Genomic DNA, 13,925 nt, shown 5'->3' with positions numbered 1-13,925 from the left:
ACACACACACACAGACTCAACACAGCTCAAACCCTGGAAGCTTCAGCAAACATAATCATCATCCCTCTGCAGTCTCTCTGTAATTATTCTGCTGCTCATGACACACAAACACACACACACACACACACACACACACACACATTCTGTTCTTTGAATTTAGAGTGAACCACATTTGCATGTCAGCAGTACTGAGGTTCTTTAGAGCTGAAGCACTGGTTTTAAACCAGTAAACACTGGTTTCTTTATTGGTTGACATTTGAGTCATGTTGATGTCACAACAAACACTCATTTTAAAGCAGCTTTATAAATTAATTTGGTATCAAAACTAGATTTCAACCACTAATGTCAGTAGCAGCTTGAGCTGGTCGAGCCCTTCCTCCTCTGCTGGTCTCCTCCATGTGGGGCTTATCTATGAAGCCTGGGCCTTTGGTTGCCCCCCCCACCCCCCCTTGTGGTGGCTCTGGTCTGGGCTTGGGCGCCTGGCTGCCTCCCCTCAGTGGCCGGTCCTGGAAGTCTGCTAGTCTCACACACAAACACACACACACACGTTGATTGTACCACCTCTCTCTTTCATTCACACACACACACAGTGGCAGTGGTTAGCTCACCGGACAGATCCAGTCACAAAGCAGAGCCACAGTAAAGACTGTGTCACACCCACCACTTGAGTCAGTAGCTGTTACACAACCTGTTCAAGGCAGGAATGTTGCACCTTTAATTTGTTCTTTGGAAGCGATACAAACACAGAATGGGGGGGGGGGGTCATAGTCACAAAGCCGGATCATCATCTGTGTAAAAGGGACTGACTCTGTTGTTGTTGTTGTTGTTGTTGTTGTTGTTGTTGTTTTTTGTTGTTGTTGTTGTTGTTGTTGATGTTACCATGGTAACTGACTGAGTTTTTCAGGAATAGACACCTGTTGTCATGTCGTTGATGTTATTGTTCTTGTAGTTCTTGTTGTTTTGTCATTGCAGAGGCCTGAGGCCTGTACTCTGAAGCAGGATTTGAGGTCATGGAGGTAACTTCAGGTTTAACTGGGTTTTCAGCCCTACCACGGTGGTTCACTTGTTACCGGGGTAAATCACCATGGTAATTTATGCTTAACTCCTAACCTGCTCTGGCGCAGGTTAACTTCAGAGGATCAGATCAAAACCTTTCAACAGCCAAATCTGAGCCATCATTCCTACAGGATCCTGACAGGGACAAAAGAGTTTACAATAAAGTGATAAATAATAACAAGCAGTAGATATAAAATATAAATCAGTGGAATCATTTTGCTGTTTGAGTCTTTCCATGTGTCCACTCTGGTTTTTAAACAAAGTTTCTAAAAAAAAATGCACGGAGAGTTTATCACACTAAATAAATATTTAATAACTATTTTAGCTTCATTTTAATTGAACAAATATATTTTAATCTGCCAGGATTTCTGACAGTGTCGATGCTTTTACTCTCTTCTTCATCACTGCAGCTCAGAATAACATGAGGAGACCGAGACCACAACTGGAAATAAAAACTAAACCAACAATGATCCACACACTGCTAATTATTTCCATGATTATAAATAAACATTTCAGTCAGACTGACTCATCAGACATCAACTACTCCTCTCCTCTTTTCTTTCTCTCCTCTCTGCAGCAGAAACAGTCTGACTTTAACTTTAACTGTTTTATCTGCATCACATGTTCATCACAGTTTGTTCATCATCCGACTGAAGAGCGAAAATACTCAGTAAAAACATAATGATAATTCATGCACTTATTTACAATATATCTTTAGTCTGACTTTAATAGAAATTATATTTAGATATCATTTTTTTTATTCCAGTCATGTGATTATATTGTTTACATTTCACCTTGTTGAACATCACTTTTGGACGTGGCTGTAACCAAAGTTACTGACAGGTATCAGTGTTTCTTCTCATATCATATCAAGAACTTTGTTCATGATTCTGACGATGTTGCTTATAATTCACAACGCCGCCTCTTTTACATTAGCACACATGTAACCGGACAGGTTAAACCCAGGGTTAACTGAGCCAGTTGATAACCAGCTTTGTAGTACAGGTTTTCCAGGACGGCCAATGTTAGGTTCAGTTAACCCGGATGACTAAAAGCTATCCTGGGTATGTTGAACTTGCTTTCGTAATACAGGCCTCTGTTGTTGTTGTTGTTGTATTACACATCACACCTCTGACTCCGGCGTCATGTGGACTCGTTTGGTTCAGTGTGACGAGGGTCCTCTTTAGGCCAGTGTACTGGGCTCTCTGTGTGAAGAGTCTAACAGTTCATTACCTGCTTCTGCCATGTGGGGCCGCCAGTGTGCAGAGACTGTGGTGCAGCTGTAGTGACTCACCTTCCTCTGTCTCACCTGTTTGTGATAGGAATGAGTCCTATAGCACATAAACTCTCTAAAGCAGTGTGTGAACACAGTCTGAGCATCATAATGACTTCGTGTTTATTCTTAATGTGATCACAGTTCTATTGTCAGAGAATCAGCTGATGTTTTAACTGCAGGAGGCGGACAAAGCTCTTAAGGTGGACGTTCTCCTCTAAAGGAGGACTGTACCTATTATGATTTATCACTTCCATCGTTTTCATCAGCTTCATCAAGTGTCAAACTGATGCTGATAATTCAACTGCTCGTGTTTACATATAAATACATTATATTATATATTCACTCTTCTTTGAGCCGGCTCAGTGGATGAATATGGCACCTGCCGCTGAGGGATGAAGACACGTAGGTACTGTGTGTGTGTGTGTGTGTGTATGTGTGTGTGTGTGTGTGTGTGAGGACACTCCCACCCTCCTCTCCAGCGTTTTTCTTCATTGGTGTCGTCTTTCATCACATCTAATCTTCACATGAAGCGTCTTTGAGGCTCTCTGTCATTCAAAAGGAAACAGAGAGGACAAGAGACCTGACAAAATAATGGGCCGGAGAGAGCGAGTGAGGGAGGGGGAGAGTGAGGGAGCGGCAGGGAGAGATTATTCAAATACCACCCACCCCCCTTCTCCCCTCCTTCCCTGCAGCATCCCTCCCTCCTGGGTGTGTGTGTGTGTGTGTGTGTATACTGGGTTCACAGATCTTTACAAACAGCAGTACGATGGAGGGGGTGTGTAGATGTGTGTCTTTGTCCCGCCACCCTGTGTGTGTTTGTGTTTAACGGGGTTTCTCAGTGTGTGTCTCTGTGTTGTGGGTCAAGTGGGACGGATTTCTGTGTGTTGTGTGTAAGAGCAGCAGAGACCAATCATCACTCCTCCCTGCCTCTCTCTCACACACACACACACACACACGTACACACAGTGCGCCCTCCGGTTTCCTCCCCGCTCTCTCTCCATCTTTTATGGCCGGATGATTTACGACCACTCGGTCGACGGTGAAGCTCGCAGATATTTTTGGCGCCATTTCTTTTCTTCACCTATTGGCTGAGCTACAGAACCCGTCTTCTTTGTTTTTATTTTTTGTGTTGCAGTGCGACTCAGCGGCTGTGAATCCATGAAGGACCCTTCAAAGCCAGTGGATACCGGACTCTTTGTTTTTATTGCTGACGTTTAAATTCACAGTCTGGTTTCTTGTTTCCACGTGGTTTTCATCACTACGTCTTTTCTCTGTTTGACTGTGGGATTATTTTTGATGTGTGGGATTAAAGAAGAAAAGATTTTTATTCACAGAGTTACGACTTCATTTTGAAGTGGATTGTGGATATCAAACCATTCTTATACTAAAATACTTGAGGACCGTTCTGATAACAGGAAATAATCTGTTTAAATAGGAGACTACAGTAAACTGGTCAGACGAGCAGCACTGGGAGCTTGGACCACAAGAAGGAACAACAGGGTCAGCCCAGGACCGTCCAGAGAAAGTTCTTAGACGGTTCAGACTCGAGACTCAGTCTAAGACCAGAGAGACGATGTTATGGTCTCCCAGACTGTCACTGTCCAACTTCCATGTGAAGCTGACGGCCAAAGGTCTGTTCCGAAATCTTCAGCTGCTGTCGGGATGCAAGAAGAACACTGTGGTCTTCCATGCAGGTCTGGATATGGCCCTGTCCTCCACCCATCCACCATCCACCCATCCAACATCCAGCCACCCACCATTCAACAACCCACCATCCACCCATCCAACATCCAACCATCCATCATCCACCCATCCACCATCCAAACATCCAACCATCCACCATTTAACCACCTGCCCTCCAACCACCCACCATCCACCCATCCACCATTTAACCACCCACCATCCAAAAATCCACCATCCAACCATCCAACATCCAACCACCCACCATCCACCCATCCACCATCCAACCATCCAACAACCCACCATCCACCAACAACCCACGCACCATTCAACCATCCACCCATCCACTATCCATCAATCTGTTTTCTCACCATCTCAGAGCACTAAAATATTCCCTGCAGGTGTGAAACCTCCACCATAGATACACGTGGCTGGGTGGGGGTTAAAGTTGGCTGCTACCGCACCTGAGTAAAGGAGGAGCACTGACATCCTCTTGAGAGCTTCGTGTTCGCCTCAGCTGTTAATTGATTCTTTTCTGATTAGAATGAATCAGTGATCATGATATTATTATGTTTTGAAGCGTCACCCATAAACCCTGCCTGTGTTGTGTATCTAATGCCCCACCACAATAAAATACCTGTTTTATTGATACTGCCCCCAGTCACCTGTTCCCATGTTACCCCCTCCCTCCTCTTTCACCTCATCTGATGGGTGAGGTTGTGTTTGGATCATCTTTCTCAGCCGTTTGTTTTACCCTAACCTTTATTCATGTGATGGCGAAGCTGACTCCAGATCAGTTTCTTCACCCTCTCACACCTCCTCCTCCCTCGGCTCCCCCTTTTTTCCCACATGGTGTTGGCAGCCATTGTTGCTTCTGCCTCTCCTTCACTGTGGGGGCTTTCAGTATTGTTTAAGCCGGCTACCACAGCCACCATGGATATACAGGGTTACAATAGGGCAGTCAGCTGCCTTAACACTAATGTGTGTGTGTGTGTGTGTGCGCGCATGTGGAGGCTTTCTGCTCGAGTGCTTCAGTAGTGCGATGAATAGCCGTGGCTGTGGGCTCCGTGATACCCACGCCCAGAAGGGCACCAACCACGTGACTCACACACAAGCCAGAAATAACCAAGGACACATCTGACTGTGTTCAGACATGAGAGGAGAAGCTCTGTGTCCGTGGAGACACCATGTTAGCATGTTGTTAGCATGATGTTAACACAGAGTGAACATCAGCTCTGTGTCTGTGGAGGCTCATTCTGCAGAGAATCTGCTGTATGTATTTACTGTGGATAACTCTGACTGGTCTTGCTAACTAACACAACACCGTGTTAGCATGATGTAGCATGATGTTAGCACAGAGTAAACGACAGCTCTGTAGCCTGGTGATGTGTGTTTGGGGCTAAAGTCAAAAACAGCATCAGTGAGAACACAGAGTATAAAATATTCACATGTGAGATAAGAACTGGAGCAGCTGAACTGTACTGACTTCAGGTCAGAGATAATCCACCAGAGACCGCAATGCAGATCTCCAGCTCCATGTAGCTTCATATGAAGGAATCACTGTGTGTTTGATTTATTAACTGGTTTCTTCTTCATCTCTGACAAATCATCTTGATCTGTTTATGCTCTGAATCTTCTGCATGTTTCTTCATGTTCAGCACTAAATGATCTCTGAAGCAGCTTCTGCTCTGGTTTTACTCATGTGTTAGTTCTTGTTTGTCCTTCTGTAAACACTGTGTGTTTCTGTCGGTCCATCTGAGCTCAGCAGCACGTGTTTTCAGCTCCACAGACCTACTTCTCTGCTTTGGCCCTGAATGTAGGTTAGAGCAGGCTTTGGTACACAGATGTTGGCGTCCGCACACACACACACACACACACACACACACACACACACACACACACACACTCAGAGACGCGTGTGCATGCTGCACTCTGGTTCAGCTGAGGCTCTAATCTGATGTGATGCAGATGAGGGCATTAAAGGCTGGAATATCCTACATCAGGTTTTGGCTGCAGTGTTCTCTAATATTCAGAGGCTCAGTGGAGATGTTCTCTGTGCAGATCAGGGACAGTCATGTTGATGTTGAGCTGCCTCTGATCCACAAAAGGACCGGTGTCTGCATCTAAAGCTGCTTCACGTTTCACTCAGACACAGCACGTGGTTGAAGAGGTTCAATGATTGTTTCACCTCTTCTCTAATGAGGAACTAGTCTGGTTTCACCTCTGTGATGATGATGAGTCCTCTCCTGTGGTTTGGTCTCACCTGTTAGCTCCTCCCCTCGCCCCCTGTTATTCATTCATGAGGTCACACCAGACCACAGGCTGCATTTCTGTCCAACTGTCAGTTTGGAGTAAACCATGTTTTGTGTAGCTAAAAATAAAACACAAGTGAGTGTTTCCATGACAACAACAAAAAGCTGTTAAAGATGAAACTGTTTAGCAGAAAACAGGGGGAACAGATGCAGCAGCAGGTCTGATATTGTTGAACTGTGTCGAACAGTGGACGGAGGCTTTCACTCTGAACGCTTCACAATGTCTAAACACACCTGTACTTCCTCAGCACTGATGATCTGACTGACGTTTCCTTCACTAGTTTGTCCCTGGTCCCTGATCCCTGACTGTCCCTGGTCTGTCCCTGGTCCCTGATCCCTGTCTGTCCCTGGTCTGTGTCTGTCCCTGGTCTGTGTCTGTCCCTGTCTGTCCTTGGTCTGTCCCTTGTCTGTGTCTGTCCCTGGTCTGTCCCTGGTCCCTGATCCCTGTCTGTCCCTGGTCTGTGTCTGTCTCTGGTCTGTCCCTTGTCTGTGTCTGTGTCTGTGTCTGTCCCTGGTCTGTGTCTGTCCCTGGTCTGTCCCTTGTCTGTGTCTGTCCCTGGTCTGTGTCTGTCCCTGGTCTATCCCTGGTCTGTGTCTGTCCCTGGTCTGTCCCTTGTCTGTGTCTGTCCCTGGTCTGTGTCTGTCCCTGGTCTATCCCTGGTCTGTGTCTGTCCCTGGTCTGTCCCTGGTCCCTGATCCCTGTCTGTCCCTGGTCTGTCCCTGGTCTGTGTCTGTCCCTGGTCTGTCCCTGATCCCTGTCTGTCCCTGGTCTGTGTCTGTCCCTGGTCTGTGTCTGTCCCTGGTCTGTCCCTGGTCTGGTTTTCCTATCTATACTCAACGTCTACTAACGTACTGCCTGCTACTTACTCAATGAGTATATACTGCATACTACCTATTAAATGAACAAATTAGTATGCAATTAACAAGCTGACTGTTCACACTGAAGTATACAGCCAGTATCCCAGAATGCATTTTGCACAAACTGTCAGTGACAGCGATTTTAAGGAAGACTTAAAGCTGTTGTAATATCATTCGTTAACAATGCTGTTAATAGGTCACTTTTTAGGCCACAAGTTTTTTCTGGCGAGAATGTAACTGTATAGATTCACAATATTTGGTCCGTTTATATATGTAAGTGGTCATGTCTCCACCACCTAACCCACCATCATAATTTGAAGAGCCGCAATGCATCATGGGACAGTTGATGTTTATGTCGAGTATGCTCACGGCGCATACTCAGAAATTCTTGCTGTCCTAATATACATCCGGGTATTTCTTGTGTACACAAAGTTCACATACTGTGCAGTTGGAACGCACTACATACTCATTTTGATGTCACACTTAGTATGAACAGCAGGTTAGTACGCTGTTCCGAACACAGCCTTGTTGTTGGACTGATCAGCTGATATAATACAGAACTGTGACGTGCTCTGTAGACTTGTTTCCATGGCAACAGTCATGTGGAAACTGACTCTCCAGTGTTCAGATGATACGGATGTGTGATTGTGGCTGATGTTCCACACCTACAGTGAGATGACTGTGGTGTGTGAAGATGAAGATGAAGATGAAGATGACCTCTGTGGTCGCCTCTCTAACTGCTACATGCAGAAACTGAATAATATGAATGGTGTCTGATGTGTCGGGGTCATCCCTCCTCTGTTGTCTGCTGGTGAGAGGCTCAGTGTTTATCATGTTAGTTGACAGTGTTCCAGCTGACTGTGTGTGTGTGGCAGGCTGCAAACACACACACAGTCAGAATAATCCGGGGCTGATGTACCCCTCAGCTGGGGCAGTGTAATGTGGCAGTGAACGCAGTGAACAGCTGGCTCTGTGTTGTTAAAAAAGATGGACCCACAGCACTGATGTCAGCTCCGTTACCTCGCTGTGGTCTGTCAGGGTCGGAGTTGTCGTTGTCCTGTTGGACCACAGACCCTGACAGACAGACTCCTGCAGGAGGTGTGAACATCAAGCAGCTTGTTCAAAGTGAAGTTATTTTAGAAGACACAACTGGACACAAAGCCCCCACCTCCCACACCTGACCTGTGTTATTCTCCTGCTCCCCATCCTCAGTCCCTCACTGGTTTCACTTACTGGTTTCACTGGTAACTGGTATTATTCTTAAATACACAGCAGGCGATCCTCCTCATTACTTGTACTCTGTACTTGGTACAAGTAAGATGGCTGACACACACAACCAAGATTTGTGTTGTCCCGGGTCATGGAGGTCGTCTCACTCTGATGAAGCAGCTGGAATCGTCCTTGTGTAATGTGCTGTTCATGCTAACAGTCCTGTCTCTCTCTCAGTCTGGGCTCAGCAGCTGTGCATGCCTGCCTGGCAGACTCCAGGTACAGACCATCACCACACACACACACACACACACACACACACACACACACACCTCTGTTGCTCTTAAAATATATTTTGAAAAAAAATGGGATTTTTCATGTTAACTCATAATAAACAGTGTGACTGTGATGTCGTTGCCTCCAGTGGAGCTGGTGGGTTGACTTACCATTGTGTTTTTCAGCTGTAGACTGTAAGTGTAGAATGGACATTAAAATGTATTCATTATTTATCTTCTCTTTGTTTAACTTGAAGTAAGAAAAAAGAAAAACAACTATGTGGAGAGCTTCTGTCCACCAGGAGCATCGTTAACCCTTCCTGATGCTAACGAGGTCTCCACTGTTATTGGTCAGACAACAGAGCAACACATCAGCTGAGATCACTCATTCACTTTTTGAATAATTTATACTCACTGAATGTCTGAGGGCAAACAGACCAACAGGTGTTGTAATGCACTGTTCACTGGTTACAGTGGGTCAGTGGTTAAAGTCGGTGGACAGTGTCATGTTGTCCTGTGCTGTGTTCAGTATCAGTGTGGTGTAGAGGGGTTTATTGGTTAAAGTTCCTCTTATGATTCATATTTAGTTGAACGTGGTTTTCCCACATAAAAAGTCTCATCTCCTCTTACTTCCTGGTTGAGAACCTGCTGTCTCCAGGTGGACAGGTGAAAGAGCAGAGAGCATCAAGATGGTTAGAGGAGGAAACATCAGAGAGACTCAGCCACATGTTTGAGCCTCAGTCAGACCCAGACTCAGATGAGGAGTCTGAGACCAGAACCAGAGACTAGCAGACGGGTCAGAACAGTTAGCGGAGTTAGCATCTTTTATTTGTTTATGTTGTTTGTTAGCTTGTAACTGGCAGTGGCTGACACAGTGTTAGTGGTTGTGCTAATGCTAACTCTCTCTCTCTGTACTGACAAGGTTTCAGGTTTATTTAGCCCCGCCCCTTGTCCCCACAGCTTGACAGGATTGGTTCCTTAGGTTTGTGACGTATGAAACCCTGGCTGTGGATGATTATTTCACTCATCAAATGTCTTGTATTAGATAAAAACATCATATAGATATTAACAAGGTTAAACACTGGATTTTCATCAGAGGGGGTATTTAAATCAGTACCCGCTCATGTCTCCTCTATCAGTAACATGTGGAATCATTCAGCTGTGTGCTTGTGTCATGTGACTAGTGTCTGTGTCTCTGCTGTAGTCAGAGGAGGCGTGGTGTCAATGTTTCCCTCTCCAACATGTGGTAATCACTGTGCAGCCCTGCATCCTGCATCACTACAGCTGACGTCAGCGCTCATAAGTGGTTTCTGTTCTCAGTGTAAATAAACCTGGATGGTGGTTGTTTGTGTCCCATGATATTTTAGATATTTGAGGTTCTTATTTAATGGTGTTTATCTAAAGGTACACTTAATGTTTTTATTTGAATCTTTTACTGAGTTTTTACAACATGTACAATTCAATTTAATATACATTCAGTTAAATTCAGTTAAATTCAATGCAACATACATTCAGTTAAATTTAATTCAAAATAGTATACATCCAGTTCAATTCAATATAATATAATATAATATACATTCAGTTCAATTCAGTTCAATTCAATATAATATACATTCAGTTCTGTCACTTCCTCCAGGAAATAGACAACACCACGATTCGTTGTTACTGATGGATTCATCTTCTCTGCTTCAAACAGCACCATCATCACCATTGACACCACCACCACCTTCACCACCGTCGAACTCGCTGGCTGCACATGACCAAGAGGGAATGAATCGACCAAAAATAAATCTTAATCTTATTAATTCAGTTGTTAACACTTTAAAAATCATAAATAAACAATTATGAACAAGTTATAATATCTTTCACACATTGATGCAGGCTCACTATTTGGCAAGATCAAGTTAATGCTTGATACACATTAATCTTACTAATCAGTTACTACCATTTATAAATGGTAAAAGGAGCCTTATAATAACTCATAAATAAATGATGAAATGTTTTACACTGTGCAATAAGGCTCCCTTTTGTAAGCTACAAATGTTTGTAACTGATTAACAAAATGGTTGTAAAAATGAGAAGAAGAAACATCAGACATGATGGGGCATGATGAAGCACACAGCTACAAATGCTGGATGATGGAGAAAACAAAACAAGCTCAGTAACTAATATTTGTCTTTGCTGAAGATTAAGGAGGTACTCCTTTTTCCACCTTGTCCAGAATTTGTTTGCCAAAAACTGCACCTGACGCCATCTCTTGCGCAGGGAAATATTATGTTTGACTTCATCATGAGAATGTGATTGGGAGATAGAGGCTCAAGACTCATTGGATCATTTAAGTGCTCTGCTGTGATATTTACAATAGCCATCACTTCATACAGAAAAGTTCCAAGGGAAGAACTGTCAAGTCCTGAAGGAAAATGTTACAACTGAAAGTGTCCCAACACAGGTGCAAACTAATTTCCTATGTCCGGCATATAGCAAATACAAATAAAAAATATATATCATATAATAATATATCTTAAAATAAATCACATAAATAATGACAACATAAATATATTTTAATGGCAGTTAAAAGTTCAGTTCAGCTCAATCTAATATACGTTCAGTTCAGTTCAATTCTTTCGTTTATTTTATTTGTATAGCACCAAATCATAACATACATTATCTAAAGGCAGGTCAGGTCCATGACAGCTGTGAGACTCTCATGATGTTCCCTCCCCGCTCTCATACAGCCGCCCAGTCCACCTCATCAAGTTGAACCTGTCCTGTGCCTCACCTGTGATGAACTAAACCAACCAGAGCAGCATGTTCTGTCGATGGCTGCCAGTAGGTGGCAGTCATTAGAGCACCAACACTAACTCACAGAGCACAGACCTGTTTGACTTCAGCTCAACCAGAACAACATTCTAAGGAGAACTGAAAAAAAATGCAACATTTTTTTTTTTTTTATAATTTAATTTGAAAACAGCTGATGTCTGAAGGCTTTAATCTATGGTGGCCCTGGGAGCTCAAATCACTGCAACTTAAGAAAACACAAACAAATACTATATTTATATATATATATATATATATATATATATATAATATATGTTGTGTTCTTGTTATTTGCCGCTGTGTTTTTGGATTTGTTGTTGTGCTTTTTAATTTGCCGTTGTGTTTTCCTATTTGTTGTTATGATTTGCACTTCACAGCCACCGTATGGACTGGCTTAGTGGTGCGTTTTCCCTGTTGGGGGGGGTGGGGAGTATAATGAGGTGTACAGGAAGGAGTGGATAACAGCAGAGCAGAGAAGATGTGTGCTGCTCACTCTCTCTCTCTCTCTTTATCTCTCTCTCTAATTGCTTTGTCTCTGGTAATGTACTCCTTAATGCACCCAGGACCCATCACACACAAGCGCGCGTGCGCACACACACACACACACATACACACTGACCATCATTACCGCGCAATCCCATGATGCATCAGTCTCAGCCTACAGCAATAGGGCGTATTCTCATGTACCAGATGAGAGCAAACGTGTGTGTGTGTGTGTTTGTGTCCTGTGTACAGTTAGTTATGGGCTGAGTGTTGTGTGTGTGTGTGTGTGTCGGGGGGAGTGTGTGACACCATGTTGAATGTTGCACCTGCCACACTGAGAGCTCATCATTCTCTTGCAGTGGACAAAAACAAGTCCCGGGAGACTCCAGCCAGACCCACAAACACCAGCAGCAGCTCCCAGGTAGCAGCAGCTCCCGGAGGAAGTGAGCAGACCCAGCAGCAGCCTCCACCTGACCAGGTACGCACTCTTCTGCTCCCAGGTTTTAACATGCAGCTCAGTCCTGAATCAGCGCATGCTGATCGATGACAGGAAGTCAGAGCTGTGTTGTCTGTGTGTCCAGTCTGCAGGCTCAATAATCCATCCACATATATTTCATATGATGAAATATGACGGATAGTTTCTCTGTAAACTCTGACATCACAAGAAACTGACTTCTTCTTCTGTTGATAAAAAAGTGTCTATACTGAAGGTACCTGCTGTCTTACAGGTACCAGACCTGGTCAATGGTAATTTACCAGTAACATCAGTTCTCCCAGTGCTTGTCGCTGAGGTCACCAACACTGGATCAAGCACCACTGGAGCCTCTGGACTTGGGTTCAAAGCAACAACCGGATCACGATCCAGCCCCAAAACAGGATCCTGTGTACAGAATGCATCCAGACCCGGACCCAGGTCTGTGGTGGCGGACAGGACAGCGAAACAGAACCAGAGCAAAGAGCAGGCAGAGAAGAAGAACCACGCCATCCTCCAGCTGAGGAAGCTGCTGCTTCAGGGGAACAAGAGAGTGGAAGCTCTGGCCACAGTCATCCAGCACCTGTTCACAGAGGTACACACAGATGTACACAGAGGTACACAGAGGTACACACAGATGTACACAGAGGTACACAGAGGTACACACAGATATACACAGAGGTACACAGTGGTACACACAGAGGTTTACAGAGGTACACACAGAGGTACACACAGAGGTACACAGAGGTACACAGAGGTACATACAGATGTATACAGAGGTACACACAGAGGTATACACAGATGTACACAGAGGTACACACAGAGGTACACAGAGGTACACAGAGGTACACACAGATGTACACAGAGGTACACACAGAGGTACACACAGATGTACACAGAGGTACGTACAGAGGTTTACAGAGGTACACACAGAGGGGTACACAGAGGTACACACAGAGGTACACAGAGGTACACACAGAGGTACACACAGAGGTACACACAGAGGTACACAGAGGTACACACAGAGGTACACAGATGTACACAGAGGTAGTGTTTGTCATCACCACAGTGCACATGTGACCAGTGATGATGCCCCAGTGATTAATAATAATAATAATAATAATAATTTGTACAGTAGTGGGACTGGGTCCCTCTCTGCTGCTGCAGCACCTTCACTGTGGAGGATGTGTTCGTACATGTTGATGTAACAGTAGTGCAGGTTAGTGCAGGAGGGAAATGAGTGGCAAAACAGCCTGTAACAAGTTATTCTACAGTTAATGAGATACTTTCCCTCTGGGGGAGAAATGCAGGCAGACAACAGCTGTGTGTGTGTGTGTGTTTGTGTGTGTGTGTGTGTGTGTGTGTGTGTGTCTGTGTTTGAACCGGTCATCTGATATAGTGCTCAGGGAGGACAGTAGCCTTGCTGACTGGTTATTGATTAGATGAACAGCCTGGTGGAGGTGGCAAAAGAGAGGGTGGGGGATCCA

The 13,925-nt window shown here is 44.5% G+C and overlaps 1 protein-coding gene across 2 annotated transcripts in view; it reads left to right on the top strand.

Annotated features, from left to right (window-relative positions):
• The window catches only part of LOC111673572 (uncharacterized), a 41,913-nt gene that overhangs the window by 20,972 nt on the left and 7,016 nt on the right, over window positions 1-13,925 (top strand). The window contains exons 8-9 of one of the 2 annotated variants that reach the window (XM_087169910.1): window positions 12,326-12,444; window positions 12,695-13,045. In XM_087169910.1, coding sequence (XP_087026036.1) covers window positions 12,326-12,444; window positions 12,695-13,045 — 470 coding nt within the window. The remainder of the gene's footprint in view (window positions 1-12,325; window positions 12,445-12,694; window positions 13,046-13,925) is intronic. The other variant, XM_023431374.2, reaches the window with a different exon arrangement.

This window comes from Seriola lalandi, unplaced genomic scaffold (assembly GCF_002814215.2).
Source record: "Seriola lalandi dorsalis isolate HSWRI2012SDOR001 ecotype SW California unplaced genomic scaffold, Sedor1 jcf7180002054921, whole genome shotgun sequence".
Taxonomy (NCBI): Eukaryota; Metazoa; Chordata; class Actinopteri; order Carangiformes; family Carangidae; genus Seriola; species Seriola lalandi.
This window is presented reverse-complemented; position numbering and strand designations above follow the sequence as displayed.